Source organism: Bicyclus anynana, chromosome 22, assembly GCF_947172395.1.
Source record: "Bicyclus anynana chromosome 22, ilBicAnyn1.1, whole genome shotgun sequence".
Classification (NCBI taxonomy): domain Eukaryota; kingdom Metazoa; phylum Arthropoda; class Insecta; order Lepidoptera; family Nymphalidae; genus Bicyclus; species Bicyclus anynana.
The window spans coordinates 12,416,697-12,439,266 of NC_069104.1; the positions used below are offsets into that span (position 1 = coordinate 12,416,697).

Sequence of the window (22,570 nt, forward strand, 5' to 3'; positions counted from 1 at the left end):
AATTCACTGCGGCTAGTGAATCACTCTGGCTGTCCAGTGTGGAATTTTAGCCAGTATTCTTGCAACCATTCTACACATAGATTTACAAGTCAGTACAAGTACCTCAAAAAGTTAGAACAAATGGAATGAAATTGGAATCAAACTATCTTATTATGTACAGTTATAAATATAATAATTACAATTACACTTAATATATTACATATCTTCAGTAGCTATAACAAATAAAATTACAGACCAAAATAAATATTTATGTCAGATATTTTTTGCCAAGTAGCTGCACTTTCTTTTCAAAAGCTGGGAACGATATAGCTGTGTCTTCCTTGTAAAAAGGGTTTAGTAATAATTTAATGTATGCTTCGTAAACATCTGTGAAGAAGTTCTTGATGCCATCTTCGTTGCGTGCATCATGGACCATGACAAACCTCATCTGTTAACAAAGTTTAAAATTAATTAAACAAAAATAAGAAAAAAAAATGTTTTAGGTAGTACAAAGTCAGATCATTAACTAGTGCATAATCATTACCTGACTAGCAGTCACAAATGCGGAGACAAACCACTGGTTGAACTTGTCCACAGACTTGAGGTACGTGTTGGTGACCTTCCACATGTGCTCGTCCACCAGGTCCAGGGCAGCGTGAGCTATGAACTGATTCAGGTGTCTGTTGTCTTCTTTCTTAAAACATTAACAAAAAATATTACTGTTTTATTGAATTATTATTGTAAAAAAATATGGCGTTAAACTCCTAGGTAGGTCTTTTAAATATTTGGCTGTGAATAAATAAGCTAAAATATTATAAATATCAGTAAAAATTCTTACAAGTAGAGTTTGAAAATTCTGTGCCCCAATAGGAAAGCAGCTTTAAATAATAGGCCGATATAATTATTTATAATTTAGTATAGATAATTATTGGTTTTATTAATATTAAGGACTACAACAAACTTTATTGACAGACATTTTCTACTTGTACAAAATTCCTTTTCCAGAGTTTAATGACTAAGATTTCGTTTACCTTCACTTCTTTAGTGACAGGTATGAAGTCCATTTCGAATATAGGGTTATCAGAGTGGCCAACTATAACGAAATAGTAAGTTCCAGCCATTTTATTAACATACAGTTTTGTACTGTGTTTCTGTTAAAATATTCTCACTACCAATGGCTGAGAATTGAGATTATATTTTAACGCTGTATTGACATTATAATTATGTGTACAATGCTAACTGTTACAAATACATATTTTTATAGAAAATCAGCAAAAACCAAAAACACCAACAACAAATCCACAAACGTAAATTGACACTGACAGATGACAGTGACATTGATAGGTGACATCACAATGACAGTTGACACAAATTATGATACAACACCATAGAGTAAATCATTTTTTAACCGACTCTAAAAAAGGAGGAGGTTCTCAATTCGGTCGGTATTTTTTTATTTTTTTTTTTAATGCATATGCACAAATCTCAGACCAATTATTTATAGAATTGTATCGCACCCAATTTAAACTGACACGTCGAAAATATTTAACACCTACCTGTGCATCATGGACCATGACAATCCTCATCTGATAACAAAATAAAAATATAGAATTAAACAAAAACCAATACTTAAGATGTAAAACAGGTAATTGGCTCAAGTATACATATTTTTGTACCTTTTGCCCTGGAGACCCTTAGGCCATGGAGTCGCAGTACCAAAAAATTACCGAATCATTTCACTGCGACTAGTTCCCTCGACTGGTAACAGAAGGGCGGGCTAATTTTTTGCGCGCCACCATTCCACGGGGGCATGATTTGTATAGTTATTAGGATAAGTAAGCTTAAGTTCCTTATTGTATCCATTATCAATAAAAAGAAAAGAAAAGACGTTCCTCAATGAGCATCACATTGTAGATCATATTCTACGATTATTAATTCCAGTCAGTAAAATGACAAGTGCAACTGTCGATGAAATAACATTTTACTAGTCCAATGACATTTCAGTGACAAATGCATTGTATCGCACCCAATTTCACTAGTAAAATTGACTTTAATTTTTTCAAGAGGATGAAATAAATCACATATCGAAAATATTTAACATCCAATAATATATTATGTTGTGACCTTACACTACACACTACACAATTACTATATTTAATTTGATACGCAATACATCTCCATATCTAATTTCTCTATGTCATTATTCTATTGGATTTAGTTAGAATGGTTAGAACATAAATACTTATAAATGAAACAGGACTTCATCTTTTATTAAACTATAGAAGTCATTGACAGTTTTTAGTACCATTCATCTGTACAAACCGGCTGTTTACACGATGGAAACGATGAGGATTACAATTATTTACAACAATGAAACATCGATTATTTAGAAACAGTTTTTATAAATCATCATCAGATCGTTGATCCTAAACTCTTACAGAGTGGTAAGACCATTTATAATTCGTCTGAGATCGCTGCAGAAGAAGAAGTTTTTCTAAACGAAAACGTTAAGTAAAGAAATTGTGGAAATTGGCGCCAAAACTCTTTTTATCAAGAAAAAATAATAATTTGATTTTGTGTTTCGAATTCGATACATTTTAAGTTGTGGTTTAATAATAAGTTGTGTGTTTTAAATTATTAACATAAACGTGCATCGAAATGAATAAGAAACAAAAAAATATGAATAGTAAACAACATTTTTGTTTACGAATAATAATTTGCTAGGTAAACTTCATAAACTATAGTACACTTATTATTTAATTACAGATTCTTTCGTCACACCTATTCAAAAATTAAATATATGGAGTGGCGGGAATTGGAATAAACACAATGTGCAATCTAATTTGATTTTAAGGTTGTATTACGATCAACTTATAATATCGTCTGATGATAAAATATTAGAATCTTTACATACTAGTAAAAAACTCAAAGGTATCGTTAAAGAAGACGTTATAATTTTGATTATCAGCATAGATAATAAAGAGGCAAGTTATGTTTAAGCTCTTTTTATTTATTACAGTAGTAGTTTGTCAAATTGTTAGTAACTAGGTACCACTACAGGGCCAAGCTTCCCTCCTTAAAGAAGAGGGACATGGAGTTGAGACCCACCACGCCTCTTTAATGCGGGTTGGCGGGCTTAGGCTGATGTCAAACATAATGCAGGGCAGAGGTTTTGAAGTGCTCTCCGAGGCGCGGTGTAACCATTTTTTACTGATTCTGTAGAAATCATTGTAAAACAAGAATCGTTTTATACATTTACTATTTAAAATTAATAGCGACGCCCGCGACCTTTGCGCTTTTGCACAATTTGGTATCACTACCTTAGATTTACATTATCAGCGAGTAACATAGGTTATATTTTTTTAGTAGTTCTAATTCTGTGATAGAAAAGTAGGTAAGCGACGCCCGCGTGGTTCCCGTTAGCTCCCGTTCCCGTTAGGGAGAGGGGATAAATATAGCCTAAGACACTCGCAAATAACGTGGCTTTCTAGTGGTAAAAGAATTTTCATAATCGGTTCAAAAAACCTAGAGATTACCCTCTAACCACAAACTAACTTTACCACTTTATAATATTAGCTTTTTTTCTTTCGTTTTTTACAGTGTTAGTTTTGTGTTATTGTGCAATAAAAACAACATTATAATGCCTTTCTATTACACACAGATAAGAAAAATAAAATTTCAAATAAGGGAGAATTTATCACAATGCCTCAAGGAACTGAAATCCCGTTTCCCAATAGTGAGCTATGGTGCAGTATCAACTAAACTAGACAAAGTTACGCCTAACTATGACAACCTGGAAGACGTCTTTAAAACTGCTTTGGAAGGGAAAGGTTCGAATAAACCGTAACGGCAACTTTATTATTATTGCTACCATAAAAATATGAAACCTCGTTAAATTGTGGTAAAAAGGGACTAATTTAGCATATTAATATCTGGTCACCTGGACATGTCCGGGTGATTATTTTTTAACCCACGTCTCAGGCCAAAACACTCCCTCCTCCCTCTAAGTCTATTCTGTAGAATAGAGTTAACAAATAAAAAATATTTCGGCGAATTGATAACCTCCTCTTTTTTTTTTGAAGTCGGTTAAAAATACTAGAATCTATATAGCACCCGTGCGAAGCTGGGGCGGTTCGCAAGTATAAATAGCTTTGCATCAGTATTAATGGTTAATTTTGTTAGTTATGTACGTTGATGACACTCCCATGATGTGCGGGCGACGGGAGGGTTTGAAGTCATGCGCACGTGGCATCGCTACCTCCCGGCCCTCGCGGACCATCGGGAGTGTTACGAACGAATTTGCCAAGTAATATTACCCTACTCCAACTTGTCTACCTTTTTTTTGCAGTAAATTTAAATACACTACCAATGCCTGAAAACTATAAGAATTTTGTGAAGCTGTGTTTACTCGATCCTACTTTCCCAAAATTAATAGAAGAAACGAAAAAAATACTTGATATGGAAATTCTGAATAAAGATTCACTGGTTTAAAAAAAAAAATTTTTAATTCTTAAATTTTTCATTTTAAAATTTTAATACAACTTTATTAACTAAATAATTAGCATTTTTATTATATTGTCTATAATATAATAAAGCAAAGTCTTTCGCCTGTCCGTCTTTTCACAATTAACTCAAAAACTACTAAACTGGAGTTTCATGCGGTTTCTACGAATATATGTATAGAATGATTTGTGGAAGGGATCAAGTGACGATATAAAGTGTCAACTAAAGTCAACCGACCTGGCAGTTTTCATTAAAAACGCTGCATATTTCACACTCACGCACGCCTTGGAGTATTATGTTCTTTGTTAAAGTCCGGCCGCTCAGAGATAGCGTTTCTGACAGGTCGGCGATGTAACATGAGAGAGAGATCTGTCAGAAACGCAATCGCTCTAAATACCTAAAAAAATATCAACTTGAGAACCTCCTCCTTTTTGAAGTCGGACACTGACCCAGACCCAGAACCCAGAGCCGAGAAAAACTAAAATCGTCTGTCTGCTTTAGACCATAGATTATTGATATTTTATTATTTATTATCTGTGTCTGGAATTTGAAGTTTTGAACACAGATGTCATAGATCTGTGATTTGAATTTGAAATTCAAACTGAAAATCGGTAAAAACAGTAAATACAATCTTGTTTTGTTGTATTTTCTTGTGTTTGAAAAGCAGAAAATTTGACTTTAAAATCAAAGAAAACTTACATACTTTTTTGTTATTCCATCGTAATTGTGACTGGAATTGTTGACGAAAATGTTGCCTAGCAGATATGTTTCCGGACATCCTTCCTCTATACGTAAATCCAGGTAAAAATGTGTACAAATAAGATTCATGTTTAATATTTTAAAAAATAACATGTAAACGTAAAGTACGTTAAAACAATTCACATAAATTTATTGCAGGAGTATCCACTGTGATTGTCTAAGAGATTGAATATGATATTTTATTAGATGCTTGTAGGCGTCTGTTCACATATGAATACGGGTATAAAATATAGCCTATGACACTCACAAGTAACATGGCTTTCTGTTGGTAAAGGAATCTTCATAGCCAGTATAGTAGATTCAGATATTACACCCTACTACCTCAAACACCTATACCTCTCAAAAATATTGGTATTTATTGTATTATTGTAGATTTGCCAAGAATTTCAGTGATTGAAAACTAAGTTTATTAAATGTACCACCTGATATTAGCATGCTGTTGGCTTATCATGCGCTATGTATACAAAACAAGTGTATGAATATGCAATGAAAGTAAAACAAAACATATCAATGCATACACCACATTCTAAACTTACACTGAACAATACTGTTCTCACTGATTTATATGCCAAACCACATTGGAACAGAGTGAGTGTTCTCTGTGGGAGATCTGGACCTGTACTGGATCATTAAAAATATACTGATGGCAATTTAAATATGTCAATTTAGGACTTTTTTATTTATTTGTTTTATTTATTAATCTTCAGAGTTAATACAGAACTGAGTGGCATTACATCATGCTAACGGCCTCTAAATTTGTCTAGGGACCTGCCAAAGCATAAATTTAAGCAATGTGTTAAAAATATCTGCTTTAAAATAAATAAAATAAAACTAACAACATAACTACCTATAAAAACACCTTGGGTAACCCCAAGGTGTTTTTATAGGTCATAGCAATCTATATTAACTAAAAGTTTACTTATCAGGTTGGAGAACAAACCCTCTCAACTGCCAGTGCGGCGCCAGGGCTCCACAGATCGAGTCTCAACTGACCGTCGTCCATCAACAACTAGCGTCCGCTCCAGTAGTGCTGAACCTGCTCGGAGCACATTTGGTGGACCTCGCTACAGTAAAGATGCTTCCACAACTAAAATGTCTACAAATAAGGTGATATAACATAACTTGTTACTGTTTAATTTTTTTCTTATTAGGAAATTACTCCATGTTTGTTGTTTGTATGTACCTCCGTTGTTTGACATGTCACCAGCATGTCTATTTAAAAACTAGCGGACGCCCGTGACTTCGTCCGCCCTTAGACCTCCTTAAACCGTCCCTCTTGCAAAATCTTAGTGGACTTCTACTACCTATGAACAACCTCCCTGTCAAATTTCAACTTTGTATGTTAAGCGGTTTTCTAGATATCTTGATGAATGACCTTTCGCTTTTATTGAATAAGATACAAAAGCTAAATACACGGACTGTAACAGCACTATACACAAGATACTGGACAGCAGGCTAGAATATTAACTATTTGACACATTGATAAACTTTTGCTATGTATATAAAGTCCTAGCTGACGCTGCGCCTAACACTGAAAGAATTTTTCAAATCAGACCAGTAGTTCCTGAAATCAGCATGTTTAACCAAACTTTTTTCCGGTATTCCTATGGGAATGGAAACCAAGCAGGTGAAATTTATAATACAAGTATGGATATTGTAGTATACAGACTGTTGACATTCAAGAATTCAGTGTTATTAATATTGTGACAGTCGTCACAACATCAGGACGGCGATGAACTATACCAGTCTATAAATACAAGCCTCTCCTAGGAATGAGACTCATTTTAGTGTTAGAGCAGTACAGCATTACGATGCTAAGTAGATACAGTGTGAAATCAAGTAAAAGTAATTATTTGAGTAATCTTATTAGTGATTAGGTAAATTCCAAATGTGTGTGTATATTACAGTTTTTTTTTTTAAATTTTTTATTCATAATTCATAATTCATAATTCTTTATTTGCAAATTGTTAAATACAGATCTTGATATAAATGTTGGCATACAATTATTTACAGTTATTTACATTTACCTTGCGAATGGACAAATGTACTCCTGTTAAGTACTGGGACTTGATATTATCCCCCCTAGTGACACCGCAAAATATCTTGGGATACACCTAGACAAAAAACAAACATGGAGATCGCATATAGTAAAAAAACGCGATGAACTAAATCAAACCTTCAGAAAACTTAACTGGCTTATGGGAAGGCATTCGCATGTCTCACTCAGTAATAAATTGCTCATTTATAAAACAGTAATAAAACCAGTGTGGACCTACGGCATTGAACTGTGGGGCACAGTCAAAAACTCTGGAAAACTACAAAGATTTCAGAATAAAGTTTTAAAAACCATCACAAATGCTCCATGGTTCACTAAGATATCGGAACTACATGAGTATCTTGACATAAAAACAGTAAAAGAAGGTTGAACTCAGATCAATGTGCTACAAAAATCGCATAAACACCCATGAAAACAAACTTGCTACTGCCCTCGGTCATCCAATAGATGTTAGAAGGCTAAAGCGCGCCTACATATGGGATCTCCTGTAAAAAAAAAAAAAATCAAGTTAATAAGAATGTACAATTGTACAAATGAAATACAAAAATTAACAAATAAAATAAATCAGCATGGCCTTCAATGGAAGGTCAGCTACACATGCCATGTAGTACCCACTAGCAATTTGCTTAAAGCTGTTGCAGCTGATTGCACAATAGTAATGAATTAAAAAAAAAAAAGAAATATTTTAAATATGGATGTTATGTAAAAATAATGATTCCAGAGGTCCCGCTCTCAGACAGGAGAGTACAAGTACGGAGCAGTTGCCTCCACCCCGGTGCGCAGCAGCCATTACTCCAGAGCTACCACTACCCCATTGGTAAGTATTCTATTAAGACAAACTAACATGCCATCAACAAGATCATCTTGTGAAGAGAAATATAGAAAATTCATTCAATGGCGGTTGCTTTCATTGCGTTAGTACGAAATAGATGGGACTAGTACAGCTCTGCCTCCATTGTGCATTTTTTTTTATTCTTTTCAAGTTAAGCAAGCATACTTCCACCATAGGTTGCATCATTATAGTAGAAAACCTTTTTTTATTCTATACAAGTTAGCCCTTGACTACAATCTCACCTGATGGTAAGTGATGATGCAGTCTAAGATGGAAGCAGGCTAACTTGTTAGGAGGAGGATGAAAATCCACAACCCTTTCGGTTTCTACACGGCATCATACCGGAATGCTAAATTGCTTGGCGGTACGTCTTTGCCGGTAAGGTGTAATCTATAAAAATAATTAAAAATGTCTAAGGAATGTGTTCTAAAATGAATATTTTCAGTGTAAAAAATATTTCTTTTGTAAATTAGTGTCTTAAATTGTGTCCCTTATATCGCATCCATAAAAAACAACCTAGCCAAACTCATTGATAAATATTATGAAGTAGCTTACTAGTGAAGTGTTGGAATGACTTTGTATGAAAACATAAAATATTTTTTAGTTAAAAAAATATTAGTTATGCAGTTTGGTTTCTATAAGTGGACTCGTCAACACCTTGAAGTTATGGGAAATACTCCCCAGCACCCTGTATAGTATGCCTAAATTTTTTACCATTTATATTGATTGTACGATGTAAATGCCAACTGTTCTAGAGGACTCCCGAGGACCGAAGTCGCCGCTGGGAGAACAGTCTGGAGCGGGCGCTGGCGTTCGTCACTGTCAAAGATCAAAGGTTATTTACCTTATTACTTACTATTCAAATATACTTATGTTATCGCCGCGTTGCAACGACTTGCGGTACGGACGGCTTCAGTGTGCTCGTGGCGTTCGAGCCGTCCACATCTCTTGTTGTGTAATTCTTTATGGGTTACTTGGGATAGGCGGGGAGAGTGACTTGAGTGGAAAGGGGTAGTGTTTGTTAACAGTCAAAGGATCCTTTAACCCTACACACAACGTTCACAAGTGCGTGACTTTACTGAAGGTCATTCTCTGCCATTCTAGGGTCTTATTTTATTACAGTTTAATTTATTAATTAAGTTGTCCTAACGAATGTTGTGAATCATAATTTTTGTTTGACATTAGTTTTCTTATTTTTGTAATCACTTTTGAGTCTGCTAAAACATTACTTACTTATCAAATATTTACTTTTTACTTTTAAAGTCTAAAATGTTAATGTAAAATTCAATGGCTGGAAACTGTTTCCAGATTTGTGCAAGTTTTATAGAAAGAAGCAAAACAAATTGATAACTAATATACACATTTACAAAGTAACTATAGCTTGGCAAGTTCGTTGTTGGCACCCCCATGATATGCGGGCGACGGGGGGAAAGACGCGGGTGTTTTTTTTTTTCTCTACAAGTTAGCCCTTGACTACAATCTCACCTGTTGGTAAGTGATGATGCAATCTAAGATGGAAATGGACTAACTTGTTAGGAGTAGGATGAAATCCACACTCCTTTCGGTTTCTACACGACATCGTACCGGAACGCTAAATCGCTTGGCGGTACGTCTTTGTCGGTTGGGTGGTAACTAGCCACGGCAGAAGCCTCCCACCAGCCAGACCTGGACCAAATAAGAAAACCTCAATGGTTCCAGCTGGGGATCGAACCCAGGACTCACTCATTATTAATTAGTTTGTTGGTAAACAGTAGTCATCACGAAAGGCTGTGGTATAGTGGCGAAAATTAGGATTACCACCCTAGTGGTGAATACAGCTGTTGTTGGGCAGGCCGATATCGAGCGCGGCGTGGCAGCGCGCGGAGTACGCGCGCGTGTGCGAGGCGCTGGGCGCGCGGCGCGCGGGCGGCGCGGCGCTCGTGCGCCCGCTCACCATCGCGCGCTTCGTCGACATCGTCGGCGAGCTGCTGGGCGCCGTCACCGGCGACTCGCGCCTCTCCACCGACAACTACGTCACCAAGGTCAGCTTACTTAGTTAGCAACATTTCAGAATAAATAAATTAATTAAACAAATAAAAAAACCCGACTCCATAAAGTATAAAAAACTGAAAAGAAAAAAAACAAGCTCTTGTAGAAAGCAATAGGGATGATGACAGTTTTTTAAACTGTATATAAATTAAGAATATACTATCAGTAAAGCAATTTTGTAAAAGTAACAGGGTATCTGCGATCATTACTTTCGGAGCTACAGGGATTTAAAGGGTCAGATTTGCGGCACTGCCGCGGATCCCTGAAAAACGCGCCATACAAAATGGCACGAACTAATGACGTCATAGGCAATGTAATGATCGTTAGATTTGTATGTGCGTTCAAACAAAATTACTAATATCTTTGTTATTTGTGCGTTTATGTTTATAGTTCACTTATTAAAAAATGTCACATTTAATGTAAGGAAGCTAAAACTGTATGAATTTTCAAACCTAGTCATCATCCCCATTAGAAAACAGTCGGAACCTATTAAATAATGTAGAAGAAAATCATTCTGTCCAATATCTAAGGTAGGTAAGGTATCTAAGGTAAAGTAGTAAGGTAATGATCATGATGTACCGTCCCCAGCTGCCGCACCAAGCGAAGAAGCTGCTGTACCCCAGCCCCGTGTCCAAGTCCTGGCTGAAGACCGTCAACACGCTGCACGCGTTCCCGCAGGCGCTGGCGCTCATCGCTTATCTGCTGGACCTGGCCACGCATTGCGTGAGTACTCTACACATCCACAAGGCTCAATAGCTCAACGGTAGAGGACCAGACTCATCGACATGAGGTGCTGATTAATTCCCTGCCCCCTGAGCTTTGTTGTAACCAGTCCTAACACTGTCTTTTCCAACTAGTTGGGAGTGGAATATTGGCCATATTTGAAAGATTTGTCAAATATTCTGTAAAAGAAATACTAGATGCGTGTGTGACACTAATGTACAGCATGAACCAGCTCTTGACTAAGGGCCCCGTATCGGTACCAAACTGGTCGGGCATACTCTGATGTTGTACCACGTGAGTTTTTAGCCGTGTTTCATAATTAATCTGTACTCTGTAGCTAGGTGCCGATAGATACATACATGAAGCTGTAAGCAAATACCTCAGACTAATTACATAAGGTTCTATCACGCTAGACGTTACGTTTCTGTCAAAGTATATGATCAACGATCTAATGCGATTATCAAACTGTCTCTATAGTATCGATGTTTCATAGTTGTAATCGTGTTCGTCGGTTAAAAAGTTCCGTAAAAATACCTTTTTGTGTAGTTGAATAGTGTAAAAAAACAGGCAAAAACTGCTAGTTTAGTATTTGATATATAACTATACTAGCGGACGCCCGTGACTTCGTCCGCCCTTAGACCTCCTCAATCTAGCTTACCTCTACTATCTATAAACTACCTCCCTGCCAAATTTCATCTTTGTACGTCAAACGGTTTTTGAAATTTGATGATGAATGAATAATCTTTCACGTTTATATATTAAGATAAGCTCATTTTCCACAGAAAATTACAGTCAATTTTGTTCGTGAATTTGGGTGCGATACTAGTCTTTATATAATTAGTCTGAGGCGAATACACATGTGTCTATTCCCGTAAGTCTATTAGGCTTTGGATGTAGTGGCAAAAGATGACATTTGCACATATCACACTAATCTTTATACACTATCAAATTTTTTAATGAATAAAAATGTTTGTGTGTATAAAGTGAATTAATTTCGTTAAATATCCTAGGACTAGATAATCTTCTAGAATTATTTTTAAGAAACATAGATGTTTGTGGCCATTAAACCAACATATTGGTTTCAGCAAATGCCCGTGTCTGATGAGTGGCTGTTCATTGCCAAGGACCAGGTGTCTCAGCTCAAAAGGGAATATCTCAACAAGTGCTGGTTACGGTATGTTTGTTTTTACTTAATCTTGCATTTAACATTGATTAGTTTGACAACCTCCGTGGCGCAGTGGTATGTGCGGTGGATTTACAAAACGGAGGTCCTGGGTTCGATCCCCGGCTGGTCCAGGTCTGGCTGGTGGGAGGATTCGGCCGTGGCTAGTTACCACCCTATCCGCAGGGACGTACCGCCAAACGATTAGCGTTCCGGTACAATGTCGTGTAGAAACCGAAAAGGGGTGTGGGTTTTCATCTTCCTCCTAATCAAATCAAATCAAATCAAAATTCATTTATTTCAAGTAGGCTCAATTTACAAGCACTTTTGACACGTCAGTTGACTATTTGTAAAGATTCTACCACCGGTTCGGAAGGCAGGTTCTGCTGAGAAGATACCGGCAAGAAACTCAACAGTTGCTCTTTTGAAATGAAAAAGTCATACAGTATTATAATTCTATTCCTAACAAGTTAGTCCATCCCATCCATCAGGTGAGATTATAGTCAAGGGCTAACTTGTAAAAAAAAATCCTACACCTGTGATCGAACCCAGGACCTCCATCTTGTAAATTTACTGCGCGTACCACTACGCCACGGAGGCCGTCAAAAATTAGATAGTTTTAGATTGACTTTGGCAGAAGAGTAACGTTTAGCGATGCAGGTCCCTGTATAATTCGTCTGAAACTGTACTACAGATTCCAGGAGCCGGGCGGCGCTCAGCTGGATGACGTGGACCAGGAGTACCTCGCCAACCTGAAGGCGGTGCTGGGGGACGACGAGGGCTTGATACAGCAGCTGGAGCAGGAAATTAAGGGTGAGCTACGTGATTGCAGACTGTACCCTTATAAGAAGACTCAAACTCACTTAACAGGCGATGGTTTCTCTGCGAGATCGAATAAGGTCTGCAGAAGAACTAAAGTCGCTGACGGTAATGGGCGGTGTTGACGCCGCGACCTTTGAAAAATGAGCGGGCAACATTGTGGTCGCTGTAGAAAACCGCGTGTTATGTCGGAGAATTAGTGTTTTTTGGTTTCCGTACTCAGACCAACTATTGTATAGGACCTGCCTCGCTATACGTTAATTTTCTGTCAAAGCATATGATCAACGATCTAATGCGATTATAAAATCTGTATCTATAACATCGATGTTTCATAGTTGTAATCGTGTTCGTCGTTTAAAGAGCTCCGTAAAAATACCTTTTTGTGTAGTTGAATAATGTAAAAAACGGGCAAAAACTTATAGTTTAGTAAAAGCTCGTTTTCCTTAGAAAATGACAGAAAATTTCGTTTGTGAATATGGGTGCGATACTGGTCCTTCTTTAATTGGTCTGAGTTTCCGTATGACCATTCTTGTTGCGTTCATTCTTGATAAATTGTCGTAGCCTCCTTGACGAAGTTAAGCGCGTACTTGGATAACTTAACTAACTTTTGCCGCGGTAGTGGACGATAAGATTATGACTGAGGTGCATAGTGGTGTGGTAGCGGATTGCTGTGGCCTGCAGACGGGTGAACACATTCCAATACACAATTCTCGACCTACACTAGACATATTACACTCATATCGCCCGTCAGCTGGGGTCAACCAACCCAGGTCAACTCGCAACACTTCGACCGTAAGTATCCATTGCCTATCAAACCAATTCTTTGAAGGCTCTCGTTTTGCGGTGCAGCGCCGAATGCCCGGCAGCTGATCAGTTGATGGGCCCCTGATCCATTCGAGTGGAAGCCGAAGGTATGCGGGGCACAATATAGTTCGAAGATTTGATAGACGTTAGGGTCCCAAGGTGCTGGTATAGCGACCCTGCCGGAAACCGTAGTGTCGATCAATCACTCACTAGGTGGACTGAGGACATCGGGTTGCAGCTCGATGCCAACGGCTTGAGACTGTTGTGTTTGTAACGCTTTTACCAATTTACTCAAAGTGACGCGTGCGTAAAGATATATTTTTTTTATTTATTAAAGGAAAACAAACAGCTTTACATATTACTTAAAATTACAACATTATTACTTACAAAGTACATAAATAATAATATAATAGATACACTTAGTTTTTTATTTTGGCTCGTATACATTTGTCTAAGGTAAGGCTTACATCTGCAATCAGAAAATGAATTAATCACATTTCCTGAGTGCAGACGCAAACATTCTGCACTTATAAAAGAATATATCAATATGTTGGTATTTCTTATTATACACAAGATCGCTGCAAGAATTTGTTTTTGCAGTAATCGCGATGTGCTTGTGATAGTTGAAATGTGTTGTGATAGTTGTATTTTTCACTGCTTTATGCAGTCCTTACACAAAAGAATAATAAAATGAAAAATTAATATTACTAATATAATATAAAAAATAAAATTAGATAATATCAACTAACCTACTAACAATCTATAAAACTTGTAAACCTTAATAATAATTTTCAAAAAAATGTCTGTAATTGTAAGGAAATAAAGCTATTTTTTTTTTTTATTTATTATTTTATTTTATGTTATAGTAGTATTTCAGTACAATAATGAAACATGTAACGTGTGCAGAGTACGAGCTGCGGCTGCAGGACGAGGAGGAGCTGGCGGCGCGCGCGGACGAGGCGCGGCGCGTGGAGCGGCGCGACGCGCTCGCGGCCGACGTGCGCACCGTGCGCGCCGAGCGCCGCCGCGCGCAGACCGACGTGCTGGCGCTGCGGGCCGTGCGCCACGACCGCGCCGACGCGCTGCGCCAGCTCGACACGGAGATAGAGCGCAGCAGGTGAGCGGGGCTGACGTGCAGGCGACGTGCTGGCGCTGCGGGCCGTGCGCCACGACCGCGCCGACGCGCTGCGCCAGCTCGACACGGAGATAGAGCGCAGCAGGTGAGCGGGGCTGACGTGCAGGCGACGTGCTGGCGCTGCGGGCCGTGCGCCACGACCGCGCCGACGCGCTGCGCCAGCTCGACACGGAGATAGAGCGCAGCAGGTGAGCGGGGCTGACGTGCAGGCGACGTGCTGGCGCTGCGGGCCGTGCGCCACGACCGCGCCGACGCGCTGCGCCAGCTCGACACGGAGATAGAGCGCAGCAGGTGAGCGGGGCTGACGTGCAGGCGACGTGCTGGCGCTGCGGGCCGTGCGCCACGACCGCGCCGACGCGCTGCGCCAGCTCGACACGGAGATAGAGCGCAGCAGGTGAGCGGGGCTGACGTGCAGGCGACGTGCTGGCGCTGCGGGCCGTGCGCCACGACCGCGCCGACGCGCTGCGCCAGCTCGACACGGAGATAGAGCGCAGCAGGTGAGCGGGGCTGACGTGCAGGCGACGTGCTGGCGCTGCGGGCCGTGCGCCACGACCGCGCCGACGCGCTGCGCCAGCTCGACACGGAGATAGAGCGCAGCAGGTGAGCGGGGCTGACGTGCAGGCGACGTGCTGGCGCTGCGGGCCGTGCGCCACGACCGCGCCGACGCGCTGCGCCAGCTCGACACGGAGATAGAGCGCAGCAGGTGAGCGGGGCTGACGTGCAGGCGACGTGCTGGCGCTGCGGGCCGTGCGCCACGACCGCGCCGACGCGCTGCGCCAGCTCGACACGGAGATAGAGCGCAGCAGGTGAGCGGGGCTGACGTGCAGGCGACGTGCTGGCGCTGCGGGCCGTGCGCCACGACCGCGCCGACGCGCTGCGCCAGCTCGACACGGAGATAGAGCGCAGCAGGTGAGCGGGGCTGACGTGCAGGCGACGTGCTGGCGCTGCGGGCCGTGCGCCACGACCGCGCCGACGCGCTGCGCCAGCTCGACACGGAGATAGAGCGCAGCAGGTGAGCGGGGCTGACGTGCAGGCGACGTGCTGGCGCTGCGGGCCGTGCGCCACGACCGCGCCGACGCGCTGCGCCAGCTCGACACGGAGATAGAGCGCAGCAGGTGAGCGGGGCTGACGTGCAGGCGACGTGCTGGCGCTGCGGGCCGTGCGCCACGACCGCGCCGACGCGCTGCGCCAGCTCGACACGGAGATAGAGCGCAGCAGGTGAGCGGGGCTGACGTGCAGGCGACGTGCTGGCGCTGCGGGCCGTGCGCCACGACCGCGCCGACGCGCTGCGCCAGCTCGACACGGAGATAGAGCGCAGCAGGTGAGCGGGGCTGACGTGTAGGCGACGTGCTCACTCGTCACGTTGTGTCTCAGACTAATTAGATAAAGACCTGCCTCGCAAGACATTATTTTTCTGTCAACGTACATAATCAACGATCTTATGCGATTATAAACACTGTCTCTAAAGAATCGATGTTTCATAGTTTACAATCGTGTCCGTCGGTTAAAAACCTCCGTAAAAATACCTATTCGTGTAGTTATACGGTGTAAAAAATGAACAAAAACTGCTAGTTTAGTATAAAATATGTATGAAATCTAAGCTAGTTTTCCTTAGAAAATGGCAGAAAATTTTGTTCGTGAATTTGGGTGCGATACTAGTCCTTATGTATTTAGTCTGAGCGGTGTGTAGTGCTAATGTCGCACGTGTGCAGCGCAGAGAACGACGCGCTGCGCGTGCAGCTGCAGCAGCAGACGCTGTCGGTGGAGGAGCGCACGCGGCTGCTGGACGAGGTGGACTACGCCACCAGGGTGCACGACTCCAAGCGCGCGCTGGCCGACCAGATCGCCAAGGTGAGAGAACTACTGCTAACTATAATTGAAGACACTCACTAATGGTCTAATTACCGAGTCTAATTCTTTTAATCTTTAAAGTCTTAGAGATTTAATTATTGTTTTACACTCACGAATTGTAATATTGTATGAAAAAAAAACGTTTATAATTTGCGAATACGTTGCACACTAAAATAATTCAAAATTGTCTTGTCACTTTTTCACAAAATGTCAATGTCATAAAAGTTTTTTTGGTTAATGTCAGAGTCTTGACAAGCGTCTCCGTAAGAACGCCATCTATTGGCGGTCTAGTGAACTAAACAATAATGTTACGTGCCCAAGCGCAGGCCGCCTCACCAGGTAGTCTAACGACATCAATATAACTTGCAAAAATACTCAGATAATTGTCAAATTCTGGCGTACAATTAATTCCAAAAACTTCCCGATCACAAGTGCCGAGCAATCGTGCACCTTATGACCGTAACGACAAGGTCCATCGTACCAGTAGTCCATGCTGTGCTGTGCAGATGCTGCTGGGCAAGGAGACGGAGCTGGCGCAGTGGCAGAAGCGCACGCTGGACAGCTGCGTGCAGTACAAGCAGAGCCTCATCACGCTCGGCGCGCAGCTGCCGGCGCTGGCCTCGCTCGCCATCGACGAGAAGTAAGATTATTCATTCTTTCGATTTGGAGAGTAAGTTACGAAAACTATAATTGAAGTTTAAAACATTGTTTACTATATACTCAGACCAATTATAGAAGGACCTGTATCGCACTCATAGTCACGAACAAAATTGTCTGTTATTTTCTAAAGTAAACGAGCTTAGATTTGGTATATATCTTATACTAAACTAGAAGTTTTTGCCCGTTTTTTACACAATTCAATCACATAAAAAGGTATTTTCACGGAGCTCTTTAACCGACGAACACGATTACAACTATTTAACATCGATACTATAGAGACAGTTTCTATAATCGCATTAGATCGTTGATCATATACTTTGACAGAAAAGTAACGTCTAGCGAGGCAGGTCCTATACAATAATTGGTCTGATACTATATACGACTAATTGAAATTAAGACAATTAGTCACATTTTTTCGTCTCAGTTTCGACGTTAGTGACATATCTAATAGTATAAAATCTTTGGAATGGAGTGTAAATAAATAAATTATTTTTAGCATTAGACTTTCATTCAATAATTCGTTCCCGATTTCGTTCATTGAGCTTTGTTCATGTAGCCTCAATAGCTCAACGGTAAGAGCGGTTGGACTCATCACAGAGGTATGGTGGTTCGATCTCCGCCTCGTTAGACTATTGCCACCCACCCACTCCTAGCGCAGTCTTTCCCGACTAGTTGGAGGGGAATGAGAATATTGGTCATATTATAAAAAACAATATGGCAAATATTAAAAAAAAAAAAATTCAGGCCCATCCCTAGAGGTGTTTTGACGTCATCAGTACGGCCATGTCTGTTTGGTTTTCGATCAATTCAATCTAGACGAACTTTAGAAAGCTGAAAGCTAGAAAGATTCCTTCCTGCAAAGTGAATTGTTTATTGTCTATCTCATAGTGTGGAGTATCGTTATCGGTATTTTAGTGGATTACATAAGGGATTAAAGTGCTAACTTAGTCTTAAGTCTAAGTCTAGTCTGTGGTGTATTGCAGGGAGCTGATGGGCGCCGAGTGCGCGGCGTACATGGCCACGGCGGTGGAGACGCTGCGCGAGGAGGGCGCGCGCCTCTCCGCACGGAAGGCGGAGCTCATGCGTACCCGCAGCGCGCTCTGCAGGAGGCGCGCCGCCGCCATGGTGAGTGTTGTGTGTACTTGTAACAGCAATGCTTCACAGGTGTCCATCGTCAACCTGAGCTATGTTGAGCTTGCGATGCATACCTCATCTCGAGACAAGAGATACGTCATTACTCGTGAGCCTGTTGTTATCGCCGCGTTGCAACCGCGATACGGACGGCTTCAGTGTGCTCGTGGCGTTCGAGCCGTCCACATCTCTTGTTGTGTAATTCTTTATGGGGGATAGGCGGGGAGAGTGACTTGATTGGAAAAGAGGAGTGTTGAACAGTCAAAGGATCCTTTAACCCTACACACAGCGTTCACAAGTGCGTGACTTCACTCAAGATCATTCTCTGTCATTCTTATAGGGTCTTATTTTAGTTACAGTTTGATTTGTTAATTAAGTTGTCCTGACAAATGTTGTGAATCATAACCTTTGTTCGACATTAGTTTTCTTATTTTTGTAATCACTTCTGAGTCTGCTAAAACTATAAAAGCAAAATGGCCAACCTAAGTTGTAGCTCTGATAAAATGACAAATTGGTTGACAATTCTATCATGATTCGACAGGAGGAGACCCGTTCGAAGATTGCTGATGTCAAGGCGAACATCCAGCGCGAGCAGCATTCGCTGCAGCAGGAGCTGACCCAGGAGGCAGCGGACGCGGCCGCCTGGAGCCGCGAGCAGCTGGACATCGCTGCGCAGCTGGAGCGACTGCGCGCGCAGCAGCTGCAGTACGCGCGCGTGCACGCCGAGCTGCAGCACTGGCAGGCGGAGGACGCCGCGTGAGTCACACACGAGTACACCTAGAGCAGCAGTACGCGCGCGTGCACGCCGAGCTGCAGCACTGGCAGGCGGAGGACGCCGCGTGAGTCACACACGAGTACACCTAGAGCAGCAGTACGCGCGCGTGCACGCCGAGCTGCAGCACTGGCAGGCGGAGGACGCCGCGTGAGTCACACACGAGTACACCTAGAGCAGCAATACGCGCGCGTGCACGCCGAGCTGCAGCACTGGCAGGCGGAGGACGCCGCGTGAGTCACACACGAGTACACCTAGAGCAGCAGTACGCGCGCGTGCACGCCGAGCTGCAGCACTGGCAGGCGGAGGACGCCGCGTGAGTCACACACGAGTACACCTAGAGCAGCAGTACGCGCGCGTGCACGCCGAGCTGCAGCACTGGCAGGCGGAGGACGCCGCGTGAGTCACACACGAGTACACCTAGAGCAGCAGTACGCGCGCGTGCACGCCGAGCTGCAGCACTGGCAGGCGGAGGACGCCGCGTGAGTCACACACGAGTACACCTAGAGCAGCAGTACGCGCGCGTGCACGCCGAGCTGCAGCACTGGCAGGCGGAGGACGCCGCGTGAGTCACACACGAGTACACCTAGAGCAGCAGTACGCGCGCGTGCACGCCGAGCTGCAGCACTGGCAGGCGGAGGACGCCGCGTGAGTCACACACGAGTACACCTAGAGCAGCTGCAGATTGCTTTTTTACAAGTTAACCCTTGACTACAACATCACCTGATGGTAAGTGATGATGTAGTCTTAGATGGAAGCGGGCTAACTTGTTAGGAGGAGAATGAAAATCCACACCCCTGTCGGTTTCTACACGGCATCGTACCGGAACGCTAAATCGCTTGGCGGTAAGTCTTTGCCGGTAGGGTGGTAACTAGCCACGGCCGAAGCCTCCCACCAGCCAGACCTGGACAAATTAAGAAAATCTCAATCTGCGCAGCCGGGGATCGAACCCATGTAAGTCCACCGCGCATACCACTGCGCCACGGAGGCCGTCAAAAAAACAAACATACTTTTAAACTTATTGGTATACTGACCAGAGTTAAAACCCAACCTAGATTATAAACCATTAATACATTCAACACCTTAGAACGTAAGTTAAAAAAAAAAGTAAAAAAAAAAAATATCCGGTTCCCATTTTTTCTAGAACTCAGAGCCGTAATTTAAAAAATGGAGAAAATTAGTTCCCTTATTTACCGCTACATGGCGAGATTTATGTTTTGGCCAGGCTATACTTACTATATTTGTGTACGTCGGCAGATGGCGCGCCAAGCTGGGCAAGCTGCGCGAGTACGTGGAGCAACAACAACAGGTGGCGCAGCAGAAGGTGCAGGCGGCGCGCGCGCGCACCGGCGCCGCACTGCGCGACGTGCTGGCGCAGTGGAACGAGCGCCTCGAGCGGGCGAGCGACAACTGAACGTTCACTCGCTCACAGTTCACTCATACCCATTCAGTGTACCCTTTGACTATTTAGACTAGGGCTCAGACCAATTATACATACATATACAGAAGGACCTGTATCGCACTCACAGTCAAGCACAAAATTGTCTGTCATTTTCTGAAGAAAACGAGCTCAGATTTGGTATATATCTTATACTAAACTAGAAGTTTTTGCACACGAAAAGGTATTTTTACGGAGCTCTTTAACCGACGAACACGATTTCAACTATTTAACATCGATTCTATAAAGACAGTTTTTAAAATCGCATTAGATCGTTGATCATATACTTTGACAGAAAAGTAACGTCTAGCGAGGCAGGTCCTATACAATAATTGATCTGAGGACTATGGCCTATAAGCTTCCTTCAAATACAATTTAACAGTTTATGCCAATTTTGTCTTTTAATTTCACCTCTATGAATCACGGAGAAAGTAAAAACATTGTGAACGATAATACTAATCATTTAATGTGTTTTTTTTTCTGGTTTCTGTTTTACGAACTGGTAGTAAAATTATTAAATTATGATTTCTCGTTTTGAAACGTTGTAAACTAAACCTACTTGACGTGATATTTTTTTTTAATTTGTATTTCCTAAATAATCTGTATGTAAGATTAATAGTTAAATGAAATATAAACAATTTCCATCCATACTTATATTAGAAATGCAAAGTAAGCATATCTATTTGTCTCTTGCCTTTTGAATTTTAATGAAATTTGGTTTACAGATTTTTTTAAATAATATTATAAATAGTCTGCGTTATATTTTGATTTTTATGTGGCAGTTTTTTTAATTCGCGTCGTAGCAGATTCCTTATATCATTCCCATATTCGTAATAATCATTCTTAACGAAGTTTAGTTTCTTAGACAATATACACTGTAACGTATGTTGTAGGCATATCTTCGTAGAGTAGGCCAAACATGACATTGTAATGTATAATTTGTATTTAAACGCTTTTTTAACGTCCGTTAAAAAAAACTTGTGCGAATGAGGGCTAAGTAACTGATTAGAGTTTAAAAATGTCATTACTTAACTGTTTATCTAGCAACCCCACAGTTGCAATGTGAAAGCATCTTTACTTTTTCAATTCTTTTGGGTATATTCTAATAAATAGTGTTGGTCATTTAGTATTGTGAAGATCATGTTATAGAAACTAGACTATAATGTTGGTAATTCATAAACCAAAGTGCCTCATAAATTAATAATATTGTAAATGTTTAGATTGTATCTGTTATTACTATAATAAAATATTGATTTTTTTTGTAAAATTGGTGCATTTTTATTTTTCAACCCTCTTATTACGTAAATACGCCGTCGGTAACTGGAGAAACTCTTAAGGCAGAGGATTCCAGTATATCACAGAATGGTGACCCTTCTTATGGTAATCAAGGGTTTCGACGCGGACGATGAATATACTTATAATGAATCTTTAGAGTGGTCAATTCTGTACATGAAATATATTTCCAAAATAAACTATCATGGTGTGATCAGTGATCGATACTGATGCCAAAAATGCAATCAGTAAAATTTTCGCCTGTCTGTATGTTTGTTATAGAAACAAAAACTACTCGGACAGATTTTAACAAAACTTGGGACAATTATTCTTCATACTCCAGAGGGCCTAGTGGCAGTTTGATACTGTTACTGTCACGTAACGTAAACGCGAATTTCTAAGGAATTGAAACAGCGCCATCTAGTGGGACTACAGCACAACTGTTTCAATTTCATATAAATTTGCGTTTACGTCAACGTGATAGTAACAGTATGAAAATATTGAAAACTCCCACTAGGCACACTGGGCAGGTTATAGTATACTTTTCATCACGCTACGACCTACAGGAGCAGAGCACTGAAGGGAAATGTTGGGAGTAACTGTTTTTTAAAGCTTCCGTCGCGTGTGCATCCTTAAAGGGTAGGGT

The 22,570-nt window shown here is 41.3% G+C and overlaps 2 protein-coding genes across 3 annotated transcripts; one reads left to right on the forward strand and one right to left on the reverse strand.

Moving 5' to 3' along the window:
- Positions 1 to 147: 147 nt before the first annotated feature.
- LOC112057693 (trafficking protein particle complex subunit 2) lies at positions 148 to 1,294 on the reverse strand. The gene is made up of 3 exons (XM_024098202.2): positions 1,011 to 1,294; positions 524 to 673; positions 148 to 427 (listed from the first exon to the last, which is right to left on the reverse strand). Exons 1-3 carry the CDS (start codon positions 1,098 to 1,100, stop codon positions 248 to 250), a joined length of 420 nt encoding a protein of 139 aa, XP_023953970.1. The 5' UTR covers positions 1,101 to 1,294; the 3' UTR covers positions 148 to 247.
- A 3,746-nt stretch (positions 1,295 to 5,040) lies between these two features.
- LOC112057691 (kinetochore protein NDC80 homolog) lies at positions 5,041 to 21,919 on the forward strand. 2 transcript variants are annotated; one of them, XR_008251975.1, is made up of 14 exons: positions 5,041 to 5,283; positions 6,168 to 6,348; positions 8,019 to 8,114; positions 8,885 to 8,964; positions 9,961 to 10,150; positions 10,746 to 10,880; positions 11,966 to 12,054; positions 12,737 to 12,855; positions 14,572 to 14,782; positions 16,513 to 16,651; positions 17,158 to 17,291; positions 18,295 to 18,436; positions 18,984 to 19,862; positions 20,472 to 20,613. XR_008251975.1 is itself a non-coding variant. In XM_024098200.2 (14 exons), exons 1-14 carry the CDS (start codon positions 5,231 to 5,233, stop codon positions 20,626 to 20,628), a joined length of 1,941 nt encoding a protein of 646 aa, XP_023953968.2. In that variant the 5' UTR covers positions 5,041 to 5,230; the 3' UTR covers positions 20,629 to 21,919. The 2 variants fall into 2 exon arrangements, 1 of the variants encoding a protein (XP_023953968.2); XM_024098200.2 differs by having other exon boundaries at positions 18,984 to 19,198; positions 20,472 to 21,919.
- The last annotated feature ends 651 nt before the right edge of the window (positions 21,920 to 22,570 follow it).